The 20,419-nt window shown below is 55.7% G+C and overlaps 3 protein-coding genes across 56 annotated transcripts in view; 2 read left to right on the top strand and 1 right to left on the bottom strand.

The window, feature by feature from the left end:
- Nucleotides 1-10,925, top strand: part of STRADA (STE20 related adaptor alpha) — a 28,592-nt gene extending 17,667 nt beyond the window's left edge. For all 50 annotated transcript variants that reach the window (XM_081576701.1, XM_081576693.1, XM_081576717.1 and 47 more), the window contains 9 exons: nt 1,246-1,348; nt 1,867-1,988; nt 3,442-3,550; nt 3,653-3,776; nt 6,134-6,305; nt 6,833-6,937; nt 8,975-9,216; nt 9,507-9,549; nt 10,044-10,925. In XM_081576701.1, coding sequence (XP_081432827.1) covers nt 1,246-1,348; nt 1,867-1,988; nt 3,442-3,550; nt 3,653-3,776; nt 6,134-6,305; nt 6,833-6,937; nt 8,975-9,216; nt 9,507-9,549; nt 10,044-10,196 — 1,173 coding nt within the window. In that variant the 3' untranslated portion in view covers nt 10,197-10,925. The remainder of the gene's footprint in view (nt 1-1,245; nt 1,349-1,866; nt 1,989-3,441; nt 3,551-3,652; nt 3,777-6,133; nt 6,306-6,832; nt 6,938-8,974; nt 9,217-9,506; nt 9,550-10,043) is intronic.
- A 2,560-nt stretch (nt 10,926-13,485) lies between these two features.
- On the top strand, nt 13,486-15,813 carry LIMD2 (LIM domain containing 2). 2 transcript variants are annotated; one of them, XM_081576727.1, is made up of 5 exons: nt 13,486-13,579; nt 14,318-14,412; nt 14,572-14,616; nt 14,697-14,836; nt 14,910-15,813. In XM_081576727.1, the coding sequence occupies exons 2-5, from the start codon at nt 14,371-14,373 to the stop codon at nt 15,067-15,069; spliced, it is 387 nt and encodes a 128-aa protein (XP_081432853.1). In that variant the 5' UTR covers nt 13,486-13,579; nt 14,318-14,370; the 3' UTR covers nt 15,070-15,813. The 2 variants fall into 2 exon arrangements, with proteins under 2 accessions (XP_081432853.1, XP_081432854.1); XM_081576728.1 differs by having other exon boundaries at nt 13,486-13,641.
- Nucleotides 15,814-17,218: 1,405 nt separating this feature from the next.
- The window catches only part of MAP3K3 (mitogen-activated protein kinase kinase kinase 3), a 59,054-nt gene continuing 55,853 nt past the window's right edge, over nt 17,219-20,419 (bottom strand). For all 4 annotated transcript variants that reach the window (XM_081576656.1, XM_081576658.1, XM_081576659.1 and 1 more), the window contains one exon: nt 17,219-19,944. In XM_081576656.1, coding sequence (XP_081432782.1) covers nt 19,716-19,944 — 229 coding nt within the window. In that variant the 3' untranslated portion in view covers nt 17,219-19,715. The remainder of the gene's footprint in view (nt 19,945-20,419) is intronic.

The raw sequence follows: 20,419 nt of genomic DNA, 5'->3' as shown, positions 1-20,419 counted from the left end.
CACAAGGTGATACCAGCAGAACATTTCTCAGCTCACACACACTGCTGGCTCATGCTGAGCCAGGAGCCTCTGAGTCTTCGAAGACCTTCTCCTAACCAGAGGGCAGGTTTATGAATGCTGCCTCTGAAACGCGAGCTGGTCTAAGAGTCTCCGTTTCAGTTAGACACACATCTGAAGGAAAGAGGATCCAAGAGAAAAGTACAGGTAGTCCCTAAATCATACAGATAAATTTAGATCTGGAAGAAGGACACTGAGCCTATTGAACTGAAGGACAAGCTATTGGCCTGCCATTTATTTTTTTGGGCATTTCCCATCAGGACCTCACCTGTGATGCCCGCATCCGGAGTGGCTGAGACCCAGCTTCATCTGCAGCTGAAGTGCACAGGGACCGGGAAGCGGGTCCCTTCTGCTCCCTGGGATGATGGCTGAGACCTGATGGCTCTGTTCCTTGCCTGTAGCCCCACGTGTTAGCTGTTTTCTAGCTTCCCTTGGAAATGTCAGGGAATGACTAGAGGTCTGGCCTCTTTTTTTTTTTTAATTAAATTAATTTATTTTGCTGTACGGGGTCTTAGTTGTGGCATGCAAACCTCTTAGTTGTGGCCTGTGGGATCTAGTTCCCTGACTAGGGATTGAACCTGGGTCCCCTGCATTGGGAGCTCGGTGTCTTAGCCACTGGACTGCCAGGGAAATCCCTTGGCTGGCCTGTTGGTTTGCTAAAGAGGGAGCCTCTTATGGCCAATAGTGAGATTCTGTGTTTGATCTTTGGGAATTTTTTTCATCAGGATCTTAAAAATAGGACCCTAATGCAGCTGGAAATCCAAGAGAACCCCCTACCCACCCATCTCCCTTCTCTTTTCTAAATATGCCTTTCTCTGGACATCCTTTTCCAGGTAAGAATTTCAGAGCTTTTAGCTATGAGCCAGCTAAAACCACAGCTTTTAGCTCTGAGATGAGCCAGTTGTTGGGAAGGACAAGCAAATCAACTGTCAACTACACCTGACCCTCATCCCCATCCACGTTTGTAGTTAGCCCTGACACATACTCTTAATATTAGTGCCGATGAATGCACTGAACCGATGAGATTTTACTTTACCTTTCTCATCAAACAGTGCTGGAACTGCTCCAGAGTCCAAATTTGTATGTTTGTTTAGATGCCAGTCTCCTCGTGGGTCTGAATTACCGTCTTCCCTACTCCCACCCCTGCCTCCAAATTTCTCTCACTAACCTGTTTTTCTTTTCCTTTAGACCAATGAGGCGAGCTCAGAGTCGATAGCATCCTTCTCTAAGCCAGAAATCATGAGTAGCTTCCTGCCAGAGGGAGGGTGTTATGAGCTGCTCACCGTTATAGGTAATGTCCAGGACTGTCATGCTCCAGGGGTCCGCAGTTGTCTTTTTAGCATCCTCAGATGAATGTGTGCCAGAAGCTGTCAGCCAGTTAGCAGGATGTGTGGGACAAAACTGGCTTTTTTGGGAGGGTCTTCTGTGGTTTTCTTCTTGGAGGTATGGAGAAAGAGATCAACCACGTTTTCAGGAGAGGAGCTGTTTTTCAGTTTTTTGTCTGCACACTCCTGGTGTCCTGGGCCATCATCAGTTAGAATAGTTGTCTGAGAAGCAACTGATGGAAGAAGAAAAAATCAAGACATAACAGAAGTGAAAGTTTTAACTTGAATTTTCTTTTAAAATCAAGTCTTTTTTTTTTTTTAATTGGGGAATAGTTGATTTCCAATGTTGTGTTAACGTCAGGTGTACAGCAAAGCGTTTCAGTTACTCATATACATATATTCATTCTAAAATCCAGTCTCTTTAAAGAAGATGAAAACCGGTGTTGCTCTTGTCCCTGTTTACGGCCTTCTTCTTTTCTTTTAGGCAAAGGATTCGAGGACCTGATGACAGTGAATCTAGCAAGGTACAGACCAACGGGGGAGTATGTGACGGTACGAAGGGTTAACCTTGAGGCTTGCTCCAACGAGATGGTGACGTTCTTGCAGGTAATCAGAAATGACTGTGACACTTGGAGGGTGGGCTCTTAGTCCCAGCAGTAATTACAAGGCATGGTTACATCTGTCTTCTGAAATAGCTGGCAGGAAACAAAGGTAGACCAAGCCAAGAAGTTAAGGAAGCTTTCAGTGAAGAATCTTGGACATTTGGTATTAAGGATTCTGTAGCACTGCTCAGCCGGATGTATATTTCCCTCTTCTCTGGAGACTCCTTGTGGCTCATTTATTCATGTATCTATTGTTCAGTAAGGCTAAGTAACTCGCCCCTGGTCACACACACACTAGTAAGTGACAAGCTCCACACTCAGACAGTCTCTTTTCTGGTGTAGGGACGAGGGCCTGAGTCAGTGTATTTTAAGTACAGTTGGTTGGGCCCCTTCCCCTTCTTCAGTTACAGCGTTTTTCTGAATTCAGCTCATCTGAAAGTGCTCTAATACCAGTTCATATGTTCAGAGTAGTTCTGTGGGTCTCAGGGTGGGACAGAAAGTCAATCCCAGCTCAGTTATTTGGAAAAAAAACATACCTGAGTTTGTTCGAGAGCACATTGGGCTCTGTGATTCTCTTCTTCATTCTGTAGAGCTGTGGACAGGTTAGAAGGGGCTGGCTGTTTGGCCTTGGCTCATTTCCCGAGGCCAGGACCCTGGAGTTTCTGCAGTTCTTTTGTCCAGGTTTTTTTCACATCTTTTGTCCAGATTTACTTTAGAATTCCATCAGTCTTATGCTTTCTATAGCTGCTTCTGAGGAAGGGAGCTCTCAACCTGAGGTCGCTGGAGAAATCTCTTCTAATGTTTAGTAGTTGTTCTTAATGCGCGCTTTCCACGTTCCCATTTCTAACAACACTTTCCTTTGTAATAGGAAAATTTTTTTTTTGCTGTTGTTTTCTTGTCTTAAAGAGGAGTTCTGTGCCTTGGCCCTTGAAGTTGAGCTAAGCTTTTAACTTCCCAAGTCTTCAGTCTGCAGTTTGTTTTCATGTCTCCGAGGCAGTGCACTGCCACCCTCTGCTGTGTCTGCAGTTGCCCTGGTGGTGGGGAATGGTTCTCAGGCCCTTTAGGATTGGCTGGCAGAGCCAGAGTTAGGCAGAAGCTGGTGGAGCAGGGCTGACTTCCCTGCAGAGACAGCAGAGCCTGGCCCCTCTCATCCCAGTCCCATCTGCTCCCGGGATTCTAGGCCCCCGTAGTGTTCACTATCATGTTGCGCGTCCTCCTTGTCGCCCCCTGGTTCTTCTTCTTCTTTTTTTTTTAATATTTATTTGGCTGCACCAGGTCTTAGTTGCAACATGCAGCTTCTTTTAGTTGAAGCTTGTGAACTGTAAATTGCAACATGTGAGATTGAGTTCCCTGACCAAGGGTCGAACCCAGGCCCCTGGCGTTGCAGAGTCGTAGCCACAGGACCACCAGGGCAGTCGCTGCCCCCTGGTCTGACTGCGGCTCACCAATGCTTGCAGGGGGAACTCCACGTCTCTAAACTCTTCAGCCACCCCAACATCCTGCCCTACGGAGCCACCTTCATTGCGGACAATGAGCTGTGGGTCGTCACATCATTCATGGCATATGGTGAGTGGGCAGGGGGTCCTGGCGGAGAGGGATTCTGAGTGCTCTGCCGACAGCTCACTCAGTGCCGCCGCCCTTCCCTGTCCCCTCTGCCCTCTTGCTCAGGCTCGGCCAAGGACCTTATCTGCACGCACTTCATGGACGGCATGAGCGAGCTGGCCATCGCTTACATCCTGCAGGGGGCGCTCAAGGCCCTGGACTACATCCACCACATGGGCTACGTGCACAGGTGCTTGGTTTCTCAGGCCTCTCACCCTTTACACGAGCGCTGTCTGGGATCCTGAGCCCTCAAAGAAACGGTTAAAGGTTGAAGTCAGTGAAGCCAGAGGTTAAATCCAGGCGCAAGTCCTGTCCTTGCCTCTGCTGGGGGCACAGAGCCTTTGCCCTGTCCCTGTGAAGCTGCTGACTTTCTCTCTACCGAGCAGCTTTTTCCTGAGTACTGTGTGAGGGACTGACTATCCAACGTGGGCCTCTGCACCCCTGCTGGGTTGTGCTCCCCGGAGTCAGCCCTCAGCTGGGAGGCTCAGGAAAAGACAGATTGCTCAGTAGATGGTGTCGGGGAGAAGCAGTTCGGGGTAGGGAAGATGATACAACCAGGACCTCTCTCTAATTCCACGTGCAGAGGAGTAGTTCAGATGGATTGAAGGCCTAAATACAAGCCCTAGGCTTACATAGAAGGAAATGCAAGGAAATATTTTTGTGACCTGAGTCGTACCATAACTTCTAAATGTTTTACACACACAAAACATAAGGCAAAAAGAAAAAAAGATGGATTCGATTTGATTGTATCAAGATTAAAGCTTTCTCTCCAATACAGGGTACCAGGGACAAATACAGGGCACCAGGGACAAAGTTCAGAGAAGGCAATGGCACCCCACTCCAGTACTCTTGCCTGGAAAATCCCATGGACGGAGGAGCCTGGTAGGCTGCAGTCCATGGGGTTGCGAAGAGTCCGACATGATGGAGCGACTACACTTTCACTTTTCACCTTCATGTATTGGAGAATGAAATGGCAACCCACTCCAGTGTTCTTGCCTGGAGAATCCCAGGGACGGGGGAGCCTGGTGGGCTGCCATCTATGGAGTCGCACAAAGTCAGACACGACTGAAGCGACTTAGCAGCAGCAGCAGTAGCAGCAGCAGCAGGGACAAAGTTAAGAAAGGAGTTAGAGTGTGGAAGCTGTTCATTTTGTCCAAAACCGATTTTGTGAATCCGTAAGAAAAGGATAGCAAAGCAATAGAAAAATGAGCAAAGGATATGAAGTTTATACAAGAGAAAACCCAAAAGACTAATAATGGTCATATGAACAGACACTCTAGCAAGGCTTCTTAGGTGGCGCAGTGGTAAACAACCCACCTGCCAATGCAGGAGACCTAAGAGACTCAGGTTTGGTCCCTGGGTCGGGAAGATCCCCAGGAGTAGCAAATGGCACCCCACTCTGGTATTCTTGCCTGGGAAATCCTATGGACAGAGGAGCCTGCCGGACTACAGCCCATGGGGTCACAAAGAGTCAGACATGACTCAGCAAGAATCAGAAAATCAAATGAAAACAAGATGATGTCACCTTATGCCCGTGGAGGTCCTGGCAGGGATTCAGAGGCTGGGTGAGGACCAGTGCGGTGAGGAGGTGGGTCTCCCATCCAGATGGTAGAAGGTGGCCCCACACAGCCAGTCAGGGTCACTCAGAATCGGGGCCATCGGTGCTGCCCTCTGGGTGCACACTCCAAAGAAGCCCTCCCACAGGCACCTCGGGATGTGTGTACAGACAGCTGTGTTCACATTCGTGCTGATTAGAGTCAACATGAGTGCCCCTTCCTAGAAGAATGGATTAGTAAATGTCAGACCCCACTCCAGAGAGCAGGTGGCAATTAGAAGCAACAGTGAGGCGTATACCATTGGTAACACAATGGAGCTCAGAAACAACCCTGAAACATGGGCTGCCTAACACAGTACCATTAGGTCAAAACAGAAAATGCGTGCAGAACAGTAATAGACTTTATGAGAACACCTACAAACAGAAAGTACAGATTAAAGGCAATAGAGGAAGACAGTAGAAGAAGCAGTGCTCTGTGAACATAAAAGAGAACTTGAACAAAACGTGAATAAGTTTTAAAACCTGGTAATGTGTAAATGGGGTTATGATGTTTTTTCTCTTTCCATATGTTTGAAATTTTTCACAAAAATACATGTTCATGTATATATAATATATGTGTGTATGAGTACTCACATATTATATGTGTGTATATGTTGTTTAGTGGCTAAGTCATGTCCGATTCTTTTGCAATCCCATGGACCGTAACCCGCCAAGCTCTTCTGTCTATGGGATTTCCCAGACAAGAATACTGGAGTGGGTTGCCATTTCCTTCTCCGGGGGATCTTCCTGACCCAGGGATTGAACCTGGGTCTCCTACTTGGCAGGCGGATTCTTTAACACTGAGCCACCAGGGAAGCAATAATCTGTATGTATGTGTATAATACACGCCCCAGGGGAGAGAGCTGACTGGGTCTAGTGTGTGAAGACAAAGGTTTGTGCTGTGAGGGCCGCCTCTGCCGCCTGGTGACACTGCCCCCCTCCCTGCCCCCCAGGAGTGTCAAAGCCAGCCACGTTCTGATCTCCGCTGATGGGAAGGTCTACCTGTCGGGTTTACGCAGCAACCTCAGCATGATCAGCCACGGGCAGCGGCAGCGTGTGGTCCACGACTTCCCCAAGTACAGTATTAAGGTTCTGCCCTGGCTCAGCCCGGAGGTCCTCCAGCAGGTTGGTGCCCTGGATTTCAGGAGCCCCTGCCCCCACTGACTTGTGATACTGCCCCCCTAGGAGGCCTTCAGGAAGTTCTAGGGATGGGGGGTGCCCTCTGTTTCTGAGCGGAGTTGGGGGTTCTTGGAGAGAGGGCTCCCCTGTTGGCCGGTAGACCTGGGAGGCCCCTCGCAGCACAGGTGTGCTGTGTCCCTGGCAGGTGATGTCATTACCCCTGGTGGGTCCTGAGCTGCACTGAGACTCCCTTCAGAGATGCTCCCATCTTCTGGGAAGAGAGACCACCAAATGCTCGAGCATTTGGTGCTCTCTCTGCATCCCTACGCTAAGCAGAGCACTTCCTCCTGCTCTCACACGGCCTCAGCCAGACAATCGTTCCTTCTGAAATAGCGACTCCTCAGTATACAGGTGAGGGAAGCCTCGCAGCTCGTCCCGATTTGGGGGCAGTTTCTGCTCCACCTGCTTCTTTGTCTAAGAACAACGACCAAGGCTCCAGTGGAGTGACCTGTGGCTCTTCTCTCCTGATATAGAATCTCCAGGGTTACGATGCCAAGTCTGACATCTACAGCGTGGGAATCACGGCCTGTGAGCTGGCCAATGGCCACGTCCCCTTTAAAGACATGCCTGCCACCCAGGTGAGCCTGCAGCCAGGGATCTCCTTCTGTCCTCCTTTCCTGTTTGCCTCCCACAAATGCTTATTGAGGACCTGCCATACTCTGGACACCAGCCCAAGATGCTAGGATGAACAACCCAGGCCTTTCCTTCAAGAGTCCCAGCTCTGAACAGTGTGTGGGGGGGGGGTGCGGGGGGGATAGTTGTGTAACTTGTGTAACCGTTTACTTGTGTCTGTGATAACTGCGGTGGAAATGGAGTCTGGGAGGTGGGGGTCACAGAAGTAAGCACTGCTCATAATCACAGGCCTGGAGCCCACATACCAGGTGTCTATTTTTATTTTTAAGCTGACATTTCCCCCCCCCCCAATTTTTGGCTGCACCACATGGCACATAGGATCTTAGTTCCCCAGCCAGGGATGGAACCCATGCCGCCTGCAGTAGAAGTGTGGTCTTAACCAACTGGACCGCCGGGAATGTCCCTGAGAAATTTTTTAAGTTTATAAAATATGTTTTGTCTTTTTACTTTGATCAGTATACCTAGAAGCTGTTGTTGTTCTTCAGATACTAAGTCATATCCAGCTCTTTGCAACCCCATGGACTGCCACATGCCAGGCTTCCCGGAGTTTGCTTAAGTTCATGTCCATTGAGTTGGTGATGCTGTAGAAGGTCGATTTCTAATTTAGAATTAGACTTCTCGGGTTCAGTGCTACCACGTTCCAGTCAATACCTTTGCAGCCTCCAGCCTCCTGTTCGTGCTCCCCCCGCTTTTTTTAATTCACTTATTTTTAGTTGGAGGATAATTGCTTTACACTAGTGTATTGGTTTCTGCCGTACATCACCATGAATCAGCCGTCGGTGTACATATGTCCCCTCCTTGAACCTCCCTCCACTTCCCACCCTATTCATGCCCCTTTGAATTGCCTGCCGCCCTTGGCTTCTCGGTACACATGCAGCCAGGAGTCTGCATTGTCTCGCTTGGAGCTGGACCCAGGGAAGAGTCTTATCCAGGTCTTACCAAGTCCAGGAAGTGGACTTGGGTCGTTTGGGCAAGGATCACTTGGGGCCCAAGTTCCTGGAGCATGATCTAGACCTGGGAGGAGGTGGCAGGGGGGCGGGGGGGGGGCAGTGTGCTCTGTGAATAAGCCTCTCCTTGAACCCACAGACGGCCTGCCCCATGGGGACGGGGCGGCTGGAGAGTGGCCAGAGGGCAGCTCTAGAGGAGGGGACACTTGAGACTTGAAGGCAAATAGGAATTAACTGGGTAAAGAATGGGAGCTTCCAGTGGAAGGAAACTTTTCGGCAGAGGCAACAGCCTGTGACAGACCTAGAGTCAAGAAAGAATCTGAGGACAGGAGGTAGTTGTATGGCTGAAGTATGAGTGCTTCTGCGGGGCTGCCAGGTGGCGTGGCTGGAGAAGGAAGCCCAGGCAGGACACGACAGACTTTGTGGGCCAGGCCAGGGTGTTGGGTTCCTGTCCTAGGGCATGTGGAGAACTGTCAAAGGCTTCTGAGCACAAGAGTGATAGCATCAGATGCATGTTTCAGAAAGGTGAGTCTAGCAGATGGATCGGAGAAGGCAATGGCAACCCACTTCAGTACTCTTGCCTGGAAAATCCCATGGATGGAGGAGCCTGGTGGGCTGCAGTCCATGGGGTCGCTAGGAGTTGGACATGACTGAGCGACTTCACTTTCACTTTTCACTTTCACGCATTGGAGAAGGAAATGGCAACCCACTCCAGTGTTCTTGCCTGGAGAATCCCAGGGATGGGGGAGCCTGGTAGGCTGCCGTCTGTGAGGTCGCACAGAGTTGGACATGACTGAAGCGACTTAGTAGCAGCAGCAGAAGATGGATGAGCTCTGGTGGACTAGACAGGAGGGTGTGGATGTCTGTCTAGGTACAGGTTGAGAAAATCAAAGTAAGACAGTGACAGGCCTTTTCTCATTTTCGTCTTTGCTGCCCCCAAATCCCTCATGTATTTGGGGAAAAGTGGACTTATGAAGGAACTTTGTGGTCCTTGCGGGGGCCCCTCCAGCCCGGCCCTGGCTCTGTACTCCCCAGATGCTGCTGGAGAAGCTGAACGGCACGGTGCCCTGCCTGCTGGACACTAGCACCATCCCCGCTGAGGAGCTGACCATGAGCACCTCGCGCTCTGCGGCCAACTCGGGCCTGAGCGAGAGCCTGGCCCCCAGCACCCCCAGGACCTCCAACGGCGACTCGCCTTCCCACCCCTACCACCGCACCTTCTCACCCCACTTCCACCACTTTGTGGAGCAGTGCCTTCAGCGCAACCCAGACATGAGGTACACCTGCTGGGCTTGGGGTGGGCTTTGCAGGGGACCGGGTTGCGGGGGGGCGTGGTTAGAGAAGACGCATCTGTCCTAGAAAGGTCTGGGTTTCCCAGAGGAGTCTGGAGCCCCCACGGTGGGAGCGGGTGGCACAGGGTTTGCCAGGAAGCCAGCCTGGGTCACTCTGGCTGTTGTTTCTTGGGGAGCCGAGGGAAGGAGAGGGGCACTTGAGGGTAAGGCAGCAGCAGCAGGATTCTGGAAATGGCACAGGGGTAATGCTGGTCTCTCCTCCCCTTCCTCTGCAGACCAAGCGCCAGCACCCTCCTGAACCATTCTTTCTTCAAGCAGGTACAGTAGCCTTCCCTGAGCCCCCCTGGTGGTGGTTTTCCTTGCTTGTGGCTCCAGCCACCCTCAGTCCCCTTAGTTTCGGGTCTTTAGATATTCTCTTCTCCTCCCTGGTGGAGGCTCAAATAGTAAAGAATCTGCCTGCAGAGTGGGAGACCCGGGTTCAGTCCTTGGGTTGGAAGATCCCCTGGAGAAGGGAATAGCTACCCACTCCAGCATTCTTGCCTGGAGAATTCCATGGGCAGAGGAGCCTTGCAGGCTACAGTCCATGGGGTGGCAGAAGAGTCAGACATGACTGCATGACTAACACTTTCATTTTCCCAACGGGTCAGAGACGTGACCGTGTTTCCAGAGCCCATTAAAGGCGCTGCTCCCTCCTCTCCCCTGCTGCCTTCAGCAGCCTGTCTGTCCCTGAGCCCTGGTCCCTGGCCCCTGGCCCCACCATGTCCTGAGGCTCAAAGCGACAGGATCCACCCACACTCTCTCCCCTTCCCCAGATCAAACGACGTGCCTCAGAGGCTCTGCCTGAGTTACTCCGACCTGTCACCCCTATCACCACTTTTGAAGGCAGACAGTCTCAGGATCACAGTGGGATCTTCGGCCTGGTAACAAACCTGGAAGAGCTAGAGGTGGACGACTGGGAGTTCTGAGCCTCTGAAGAAGGTGCACGTTCTCCATCCTGGGCTGCATGCGCCTCCAGGACCCTTCCTGAGGACTGGTCACATTCCCACCCTCCTGGGGGCAGATGAGGCAGAAAGGACATTTCCACCAGGAGAGCTGGCTGCTTAGGGACTGGAAAGGCAATTCTTGGAGAGAAACTTTACTGCTTCAAGGCTTATGAAACACGAGGGAACCCCAACACCCAGGGATCGGGAGGGGCCAGAAATCTAACATTCCCTGTCCTGTGAGCTCAGACGACCTGACCTCTGCAGAAGGAAGAGACACTGTCCTGTCTTGGCTGTGGGGGCTGTGAATCCCACGCCCAGAGTTAGACTCACCTGGGGAGCTGTGTGACTTCTTCCCATGCCGGCTCTCCTGTCAGCCTAGTTCCACTCTTCTCCCCTACTCTCAGATCCTATAGGTCCATGGAGGGGCCCCCCTACCCCGTTTCCCCAGGCCTCTCCCTAATAACTGAAGGACAGGGTATTTTTTTCTTTTTAAGCACTAGGTTAAGGCTTGGGTGGTCCATCCTCCTTTCACTCGGCCCCTGACACCAGAAACCTCCCCTTGGTTCATCTGGGTAGCTCCTTCCTTTCCCACCAGGAGTCCATCTAACTGACCCCTGCTGGCCACCTTGGTGCTGCCCAGACTGAGGGGCTTAAGTTCTTAAGCCATGTTAGTTTCATTGCCAGAACAAATTAAAAGTTCCAGAGAATCCACTGGAGAGTGACATCGTTGTGCATTGGCCACGCAGACTCGGACACAAGTCATCCCGCCCTGGGTTCTGCCATCTGAGAGCGTTTCCACGCATGCCCATGGAGCCATAGCAGTGACCTCCTTCATGAGACAGCCTCACAACACACATTTCCTTTAAAACCCATGATAGATTTGTCTCTAACTATCTGATGTTGGGACCATTTTAGCCTGTAGCCATCAAAACACTTTGGAGCAGGAAGGGTCTGAGTACTGGCCCTTCCTCGGGACCACGTCTGGGCCAGTGGAAGCCAGGCAGAAGAGGCTCCCTTTTGGCAGGAAAGGAGGTGAAGGGGGTTGGTTTGCAACAGGACTTGTGGTGTCTCCTTACCTTGGAAACTAATACTCAGAGAGCAGGTAACCTAAGACCCAGACCCAGCCCTCCCCTCCGTCCTGGCTGGTGGCCAGGAGTCTGGGCCAGGGGTCAGGAGATGACCTGGGTCTCCTCCATGGTGCTTCCTCCTGGCCTACCTGCACCCCGGCCGGGCCCCTTCCCCTACCCATCCCCCGGGGTGGGTGCCTCTCTAGCAAGCTCTGGCACTTCAAATGTCAGATCAAGGAAGTGCCCCTCCCTCTTTCCTATAGCTGCTTCACCCCATCGTATGCCCTCGCTTTCCCTTTCCTGAGAAACTATAACACTACTTTGAAAAACAAAAATAGAAGACCTCTTCCCCAGTTACAGGGGTTAAGGAGAAGGCAGTACCCTGGAGGGAGCGGGGAACCCTGAAATGGAGGGAGTGAGCAGGCCAGCTCACATTTATTTCCAACCCTGCTACCCAGCTCGTTTTTTTTTTTTCTTGAAACCTCAAGTTCCCTTTTCTTCACACCATTATCGGCTTGTTTTCTTTCTTCTGGTGTGCTTGCTTCACCTTGCCATCAGCTCATCCTCAGCGCCCAGAGTGCTGATTCTGTGGGAACCGCTGCAGCTCAGCACACAGATGGTCCTGGGCAGGGCAAGGGGGCTGAGGGGCCAGGCAGTGCCCAGGGGCTAGCCCAGCGCTGCTCTCCACACCTCCGACGGCTTCACCTTTCTCACATCACCACAACCCCCTTGAGAATCTGAAGACAGACAGGTGTGGAAGCTCGGCTGGAAAAAAAGGCTCCTTAACAGTTTCAGTTCTCACACACCCCATCCGGGGAGGTCTGAGAGCTGCAGCTCAACCCAAACGTAAATCTTCCTCCAAAGAGGGACAGGGGCTGAGGAGAAAAACGAACCACAGGGAGGGTGCCCTGAGCCAGCCATGGGAACAGCCTGGGGCTGGGGCGCCCGATGCCTCCCTCACTCCCCTGCCAGGCGGGCAGCGCTGAGCCCTTCTGTTCCTGACAAGTGTGTGGGCCTCGCTCTGGAGCTGCTCCTTCTGTTCCTGCCACCATGTGCGCAGGAGCTATGTTTAGGGCTGTGCTTTGTGAAACAGCTTCCAGCCGGATGGCAGGCGCAGCTCAGCATTCCCTGGTGTCCCTGCAGAGATGCCACAGGGACAGGCTCCCCCGTGCTCCTCGCGGAGCTGAGGAGTTAGGCGCCCGGCCTCCTGTGTACCTGGGACTTGCGGTGCCCGCCGGCTTGGCCACGCGGACAGGGGTCCGGAGGCCCAGCCTCTGACGCAACCCTGCCGCTCGGCTTTGTTACTTGAACAAGTCACTTCAAATCTTCAGGCCTCGCTCCCTGTGTCAGATGAGGTTTGGATGAACCCAGGTTTGCTTGTTTGTAGGATGGAAATCTTTCCCTGGAGGGGATGCCCTCGACTTCTCTCAGGCAGCGGTGCCCGCTGGAGCCGGGAGTGAGGGTGACTAAGCCCACAAAGTCGGGCCACAGAGGCGCTTTGGGACAGCGGCCACGCGAGGGCCGCTGCAACGGGCACCGCAGGCGCAGGCTGCCGGGCGCCAGATGGGGCTGAGGGCTGGTGGCCGAGGGGCCCGAACACGGGGGCCCCCGGGGCCCTCCCTGCGGCAGGGCCGAGCCTCGCGGGGCGGGATCGCGTGCCCGGCCGCCTCTGTCATCTCGGCGGTCGTGCGGGACGCCCCTGAGGGCAGGAGGATTCGGCGCCCGAGGGGGCGTGGGAGCCGCGCGGGGATGCCGGCAGGGCCCACGGAGCGGGGAAATGGAAGCAGCCAAAGGCCCAGGCGCGCCCAGTTACCCTTTGCCGCCGCCTCGTCGGGAGCCCCATTTGTCACCCGAGTCGTCTCCACCTGTACTCGTCCCAGCCCCGAGGCCTCCGGCGCGGACCCTCCGGCTCCTGTCCCTGCCTCGGTCCAGAGCGGGCCGACGGGGCGGCGGGTTTCGCGAGGCGGGCGAGCGCGAAGCCCGAGGGGCGGTGCGGAGCGCGGGGTCAGCGCGGGGGGCAGACAAAGGCGGGGGACGCCGAGCGAGGGGAAGACAAAGCACAGAAAGGGGATCGGCGGCGGCGCCGGGGCCCCGGAGGCGGCACCGGGCGCGGCGGAGCCAATGGGCGGGCGCGGGGCGCGGGGCGGGGGCCGGCGGGGGCGGTGCCGCGATAAGGCGGCGGCGGCGGCGGCCGCTCAGGGACCACTGGCAGCGGCGGCAGCTCGCCCCCGCGCGCTCCTCGCACCCGAGGCTTCCCCCGGAGACCGACCCCCGCCCCGCGGCCCAGGCCGGGGCCCGGTGAGACCCGCGGGCGGGCCAGGGGAGGGGCCGGCCTCCGGCTCGCGATTCGGGCGGCCCAGGTGGGGGCTGTGGGCGCAAGGGCCGCCGCCCACGGGGTCCCGACGCCGAGCGTCTCAGTCCGTCGCTCTCGCCCGGGGCCCGAGGCGGGCGTCCGTCCCCCGAGCGGGGCCGAGGTCTCCTCGGCTGGGCCCGCCGGGATTCCTGGGTCTGGGGTCCGGTCCACGCGGGTTCGGAGCGGAGGAGCGGGCGGCGGCTCGGCGGGGCGGGGCGGGTGGCCCAACCCGCTGGCGCTGTCCAGGGGCTGGGTCCGCCGAACGCAGCGTACCCGAGGCCTCGCACTGGGCAGCTTCGGGCCGGGGTCAGGCCGGGGCAGCCGCTTCTGGCCGCGGCCCCACTGGGGCCGCCCTCCTCTGACCTCCCCTCGCGCCAGGCGGCGTCCGGGTCCGTGAAGCGTTCGGGAGGCTGCGCGGAGCCCCTCCCCCAGCCGCTGCCCGCTAACTCCGCTCCTCCCGGGACACATGGTTCCACTTAGGGACCCCTGCCCCCTGGGGAGCCTCGTGGGGGGCCGAGTGGGCGAAGCGGGGGGTGGGTGAGGGGCGGAAGTGGCAAGACCCAGAGCAACAGGAAATGACTTAGGGAAAGTCCCAACCACAGCCCCCCAGCCCCCTGCCTGTAAACACCCCTACCCCCACCCTGCGGGCTGGTAGGGCCCTCCCAACCGACTTCCCCTTGCAGAACCCAGCGGGTGCCGCGTCTCCACACCGGGCCGCCATCGCCTCCAACGAGCCATGTTCCAGGCCGCCGGAGCCGCCCAGGCCACCCCCTCCCATGTAGGTGATCAGCCGGGGTGGGAGGGCACTCCATCCCCCCAGGTGTCTGGCCTGTTCGCCGGTCTCCCACCCCTTCCCCCGTGAGTGTCCCTGAGATCTGGGCTGGTGGTGGTCTAGGGTCCTTCTCAACTGACCCTGCGCCCCCGCCCTCTCTCTCAGGAAGCCAAAGGTGGCGGTTCCAGCAGCACGGTTCAGCGCTCCAAGGTAGGGTCCCGAAGCTGGGCCATGCGGGAGGAAGGGGTGGGCGCCGGTCAGGCCCCTGATGGCAATCTCTCCCGGAACAGTCCTTCAGCCTTCGGGCCCAGGTGAAGGAGACCTGCACCGCCTGCCAGAAGACCGTGTACCCCATGGAGCGACTGGTGGCCGACAAGCTCATTTTCCACAGCTCTTGCTTCTGCTGCAAGCACTGTCACACGAAGCTCAGGTGCGCCCCGACCCGACCCCACCCCAGCCCTCCTGACCCGGCCCGGCCTGACCACAGTGTTCTGCTTCTGCAGCCTGGGCAGCTACGCGGCGCTGCACGGGGAATTCTACTGCAAGCCCCACTTTCAGCAGCTGTTCAAGAGCAAAGGCAACTACGACGAAGGCTTCGGCCGGAAGCAGCACAAGGAGCTCTGGGCCCACAAGGAGGTGGACCCCGGCACCAAGACAGCCTGAGGCCCCTCTGGCCGTCCACTCCCTCCTCCCCCAACAGAGGGCCTGGAGCGGGCAGCGGGAAGGGTGGGAGAGAGACTGGCCAGCCGGGTCCCGGGTGAGGGTGGAAAGGGGATGAGGCCGTTTTGCTCAGGCAGAGGGTTGCAGGGGCAGGGCTCTGCTCCGGGATGCCTTCCTTCTTCCTCAGCCGGTGGGGGTTTGGGAACCAGGATTGGAGTTTGCTCACCACCCTACTTCCTGTTTCTTTCAGCCTACCCTACCTCACCCCAGGGCCCCCCGGGAGGCCCTCAAACTCAGCTTCCCTATCTAGGTGCCTTTTCTCCAGCAAGGAGTCAGCATGCCCCCTCAGGGTCCCAAGCTCCCTCACTGCCACCCAGGGGCCTATGTGGCCCCACGTCTCCCCGTCTACCTCTGCCCTTAGCCTGGTCCTGAGCCATGGAGACTGGAGGAAGGTGAGCCAGGGTGCCCCCTGCTGGGCCTCTCCAAATGTCCCCTAGGACCCAGTGGGGGAGGGGAGGGGAACTGGAACAGCTCTGGGCCCCCTCCACCTGCAGAGGTGAGGCAGGGCATGCCTGTTAAGGCCGGGACCATCCCACAGTGCGGAAGCAGCAGAAGGGAAAGCACCCGCCAGGCTAAGAGCCACAGGGAGTGGTGGGGGGCTGGCGGGGCCACATTCCCCCTCCTCCCACTTCTGCCGGTTTTGACTGTTGTATGTAATCAACCCTATTTTAAACATGTTTCGACAGATTCTGACTCTGTATTATATGGCCAATGGGGGGGTGGTTTGTGGCAGGGACACAACACACAGAGGTGAAGGGGAACAGCATCAGGCCAACACACTCCTGGCCTTGATTGGTGGCGGGGGCTGGTGGTTACGGTGATGGGTGTCAGGGATCTTATCAGGCAGCCTGAGAAAAGGGGGTGTTCTTCCCAACCAGGTCTCTCCATGCTGTCAAACTCAGCGAGTTTGAGGACTGAACCGCACTGGGTCTCTCAGCTTGTGTTGCCCAAGGTCGGGCCGTCAGTGGGTGACGGTCCTGAGCCTCACTGCACTTGTGCTGAGTCCTTACCTAGATCCTCTTTGTTCTGAAAATCAGGAAGGGATGGTGTGAACCAGCAGATCCAACAAGTTGTGTCCGAGGGCTCTTAGTCTCTGTGCCCTTTCCCCAGCAAGGAGTCCGTGTGCCCCTTCAGGGTCCCTCTTCCTTCTGCTTTACCAGCTCCAGGGAATGGGGCAGTCATGGCCACCACCCCAAGTAGTCGAAGGAGAAAACAGCTCTTCTGCTTCTCTTGGGGGCAACAGTTTACAGTGGCACAAACAAGGAAGACCCAAGACCCCACCCCCCAGGAGAATACAGACAGGAAGTCTGGACTGTCCTGCCCCAGACCCAACTGTCCTGGTTTCCCCCAGCTGACTGGATTGTGTAAATGGGCAGAACAAGAGGGCAGACTCCTAGGGGATTACCTGACCCTAACCCTGTACAAGTCCTTAAGTTCCTAAGTGACCTTGTGTCCACAGAACAGGGCAGAAAGCAGGGCCTCAAACTCCGGTGGTAGATAGGCCACTGTGCTGTGTTGCCCTTAGAAGTGACAGCTAACAGGAAGCAGAGTTGGCACTCTGAGCCTGGGTCCTCAGAGCACGAGGGGAATGCAGAGAGCCTCTCAGGGCAGCTCGAACTTCTGCACCAGAGGCCTCAGCTGGGGACGAGGATGGCCTTCCTCTGCTCAGAGCTAAGCAAGAGCATCAGATCACCCAAGAGGAGCTACCAGAGGTGGCTCGTGGTGGTACCTGCCCTGCAAGGATGTGACTCCGGCCGGCAAGGACTTCCCGGGGCTGGGAGGACTAGTGGATGCCACAGAAGTCCTGGGAACTGAGCCACGGTGACACTCAAGTTGGGTGAGCTGACAGTGTCACCTCAGGAAGTCAGCTGTGGTAGGACCACCCTCAGTAGATCTCTTGAGGATTTAGGAAGAGAGGGTGCCACCTCTGAGCTAGCAGTGGTACCAGCCAAGTCCCACCAACCAGGACCCCTCTGGGAGTCATTTCAAGTTCTGCTGAGGGACACAAGCTTGTTGACAGGCAGCATAACCTGGCTTCTCCCAGGGAAACACTGCCTCCACCCCACAACCAAAAGCATTGCCACAGGACCCCTTGGGTATAAATGATCCCTTTTATTGTAAGTAATGCACGACACTGGCCTGGCTTTGCACTGCAAGCCCTCGGTCAAGATATAGTCAAATAACTATGGCTGCAGGTTCTTCTGCACGATCCACAATTCAGACACACAGAGCTGGGGTGGGCAGGAGGGCAGTGGAGAGTGGACTGTCCCCAGCCCTGGCCTCTCCATGTTGGGTTGGCCAAGGCCGACATACCCCACGGAATGATAAGCAAATGGTGGCATGGCCCTTCCCACAGCCAGCCTGGGGGTGCTAGGAGACGGCCCTTCAGATCCTTTGGGCCAGGCCATCCTAGGCCCCACAACTTTTCATCTGGATTATTTAATAAAAAAAAAACAATAAATTAAAATTAAGCAACAGCTTGGTCCTGAGGATGCTGAGCCAGCATGTCCACAGTTTTTGGCACAAAAAAAAAAAAATCAGGGTCTTGTTTTTTTGGAGCGTAGGATTTGTTGACTTGTTGGCAGATTCATTTTTAAAAACATATTCCCTGTGAGGTAAGACCCCGGGGGTGGGGCTCTGTGAGAGCCTGAACCTGGGACACAGAGTCGTCTCATCTGGCACTGGCACCACTTTCCTGTTGGGGTTGGGGACTGGGGATTGGGGTGTGGGCCCAAGAAGAATGCTACAGCCATCAGGATGGGGTTCTGGAGAGGCCGAGCTGCCAATTGGCAGCTTTGGTCGAGACAAGGGGCCGGTCCCCTCCCTGGGCAAGAGCCGAGGTGGAAGCAGGAGCATATGCTCACTGTCTTCAGAGGGCCCGGCTGGGGTGCCTGACGGAGGCCCCTGGGGGGCAAGGATGGAAACAGGGGCCCAGGCCCAACTGGCACCGTGCAACACACATTCCTGCAAAACCAGCTGCTTTCGTTTGCTCTTCTCTCTCTTGAGGCGTCCATCACCTGTAACAGTCTAGAATTGATATATATAAAAACCATCAAATATGATCTGAGATATAAATTAACAAGTACAAGGCCTCACATTACATGATGTGAAAAGGCTAAAAACAGCGATAGAAACTACATTCATAAAAGTGCATCGTCAACATACAACGAAGGCTTTGGCTTGTTCTGGTGCCCGTGGGGGAGTGGGCATGGCTGGCAATGAGCTGCCTGGCGCGAATCCCCAGCTCCTTTGGAGACACCCATCCCTGGGCACTGGCTTTTTTTTTTTTTCTCTCTTTTAACAACAACTCCCAAGGAAACTGGGTGTTGAGAGGGAGGAGCTCTAGCAATAGGCACATTTTGGAGGGGAGGGGCCGGAAGAAAGGACCAGCACCCAGGCTGAGGTAAATAAGGCCGACTCTAAGCTGCTTGAAGATACTGGCTCCCTGACCCCTGCTGCCATTCCTCCCCCAGGGGAGCGAGAAGGGAAAGAGGCTGAGACCTCATGGGGATGGGCGAGGCTGGCCACGGAGGAACAGAGCTGGAGGTTCCGGACACAGGTGGTGGCATCACACAGGCTCTCCCTTCTACCAGGCAGAGCTCTGGCCTAGCAGGTCACAACCCGCAGACAGCCTGATACAACTCCCTGGCTCTGCAGAACGCTCCGCTCAGGGTAGCCAGCCGGCTCAGATGCCCTCACCGTATTGTCTGTCTTCTCTGCTCCGGTGGGGGAACAGGTGCCAGCCAGGAGCACAAGACCTGGGGCCATGACCCTCAGCTCTTTCCAATCTGGCCCAAGGCCCCAGCCCACAGCAGGGGTACTCAGAGCCCAGAGGGCACAAAGTCTCCAGTTTAGAAACTGGGTACAGCATAAGAGTGACTCCAACTTGTAAAACACAGACAATTGCATTGACAAAACTGGGTCTCCCCTCAGTGGGGGCAGTTCCACATCTCAGGCCCCTGCTTGAGGGTGTGTGTGGGGGGGCAGGGTCATGGGGGCAGGCAGAACAGGCTCCTCCTTCCCTGAATAAGGCAGCAAAACAGTTGCTTCATTCATCTTTGGTAAAGGACAGGGACTGGCAAAGCTGGCCTGGGACTCCAGGGAGAGGGCCGCCCAGGCCTCTGCTCTCCATTGGCTGTGGGGTGCTGGGCTTTACCTCAGGCTTGGGTGGGCTCATCCAGCCCAGAGATGCCCTGGTGGTCTCCAGACATGGGAAGGAGAAACAAAGTAACACTCTGAATGAAAGTAACACTATTCAGACCCTTGTGTCCATCCTGTGCCCCAGACTCTCTGCTGTCTGGTGCTGATGGCCATGTCAAGACACAGCCCCGAGGATGGGGCCCTGGGTGCCTCGCACACTGTTCCAGCTCCTTCCCCTCCAGGCTGAGCTGAGGATGCTGGCGCTTCGGGTCTGGCAGGCTGGGGGCTCCCAGTCCGTGAGGCTGCAGCCGCCCTCCCTGGCCCCGGGCCCCAGCAGCAAAAGGGCACAGACAACGCTGGCTGGACTCAGCTCCATGGTCCATGGCCCTGCCCGGGAGAAGCAGCAACTTTGCTGAAGGGGCGGCTGGCAGCAGTGTGGCCTTGAGAGCTCAGTACACGAGCTGTGCAAAGTGGTGTGTGAGCAGCTCCTCGGCCGAAGGTCTCTGGCGGGCCTCCACAAAAATGCGCCTCAGGAAGTCCCGGCCGTGCTCAGAGATGTGGGAGGGCAGCTGAGGGTTGGTGGGCTGGGTGGCGATCTTGAAAATGGCGGCCATGGCTTCATACTCTGCCCAAGGTGGTTTCTCTGTCAGCATCTCCACCACCGTGCAGCCCAGGCTCCTGGAGAGAGAGAGAACCCCGTCACCCCGCAGCCAGCCCCAAGCTCCCAGCCGCCCTGCACACAGCTGTGAAAGGAGGTGCCTTTCTTGAAACACACTGAGGCAGGATGGGCCAGGCTGAGGGCTAACACCCCTGAAGAGGGCCCCCACGGCCAGAAGAGGTTTCACAGCCCCGTCAACTTCATCCACATGGGCTTCATCAACCTGCACCCACCCGGCTGCTTCCTGATATCAGGGGGAACCACTGAGCATGTGCAGAAAGCGCTCTGAAATAACGGTACTGGTTTCCTACTGCTGCTCTAACAGTGACCACGAACCCAGTGGCATAAAAAAGCAGCCTAGGTGTGTTACTGCTATGGAGGTCAGACGTCTAAGGGCAGTCTCACTGGGCTGAAGTCAATGTGCCAGTTGGGACAGTTCCTTGTGGAGGCTCTCAGGGGAAAGCCCGTTCCTGGCCTCTTCCAAGAGGCTGCCTG

This window comes from Giraffa tippelskirchi, chromosome 3 (assembly GCF_054371585.1).
Source record: "Giraffa tippelskirchi isolate mGirTip1 chromosome 3, T2T-mGirTip1v1.2.pri, whole genome shotgun sequence".
Lineage (NCBI taxonomy): Eukaryota > Metazoa > Chordata > Mammalia > Artiodactyla > Giraffidae > Giraffa > Giraffa tippelskirchi.
This window is presented reverse-complemented; position numbering and strand designations above follow the sequence as displayed.

Coding starts and splice junctions, on each gene's coding strand:
- LIMD2 (XM_081576727.1), top strand. CDS start 14,371: ATGTTCCAGGCCGCCGGAGCCGCCCAGGCCACCCCCTCCCAT. Junction 14,413..14,571: donor CCCAGGCCACCCCCTCCCAT/GTAGGTGATCAG, acceptor CCTCTCTCTCAG/GAAGCCAAAGGTGGCGGTTC. Junction 14,617..14,696: donor GCACGGTTCAGCGCTCCAAG/GTAGGGTCCCGA, acceptor CTCCCGGAACAG/TCCTTCAGCCTTCGGGCCCA.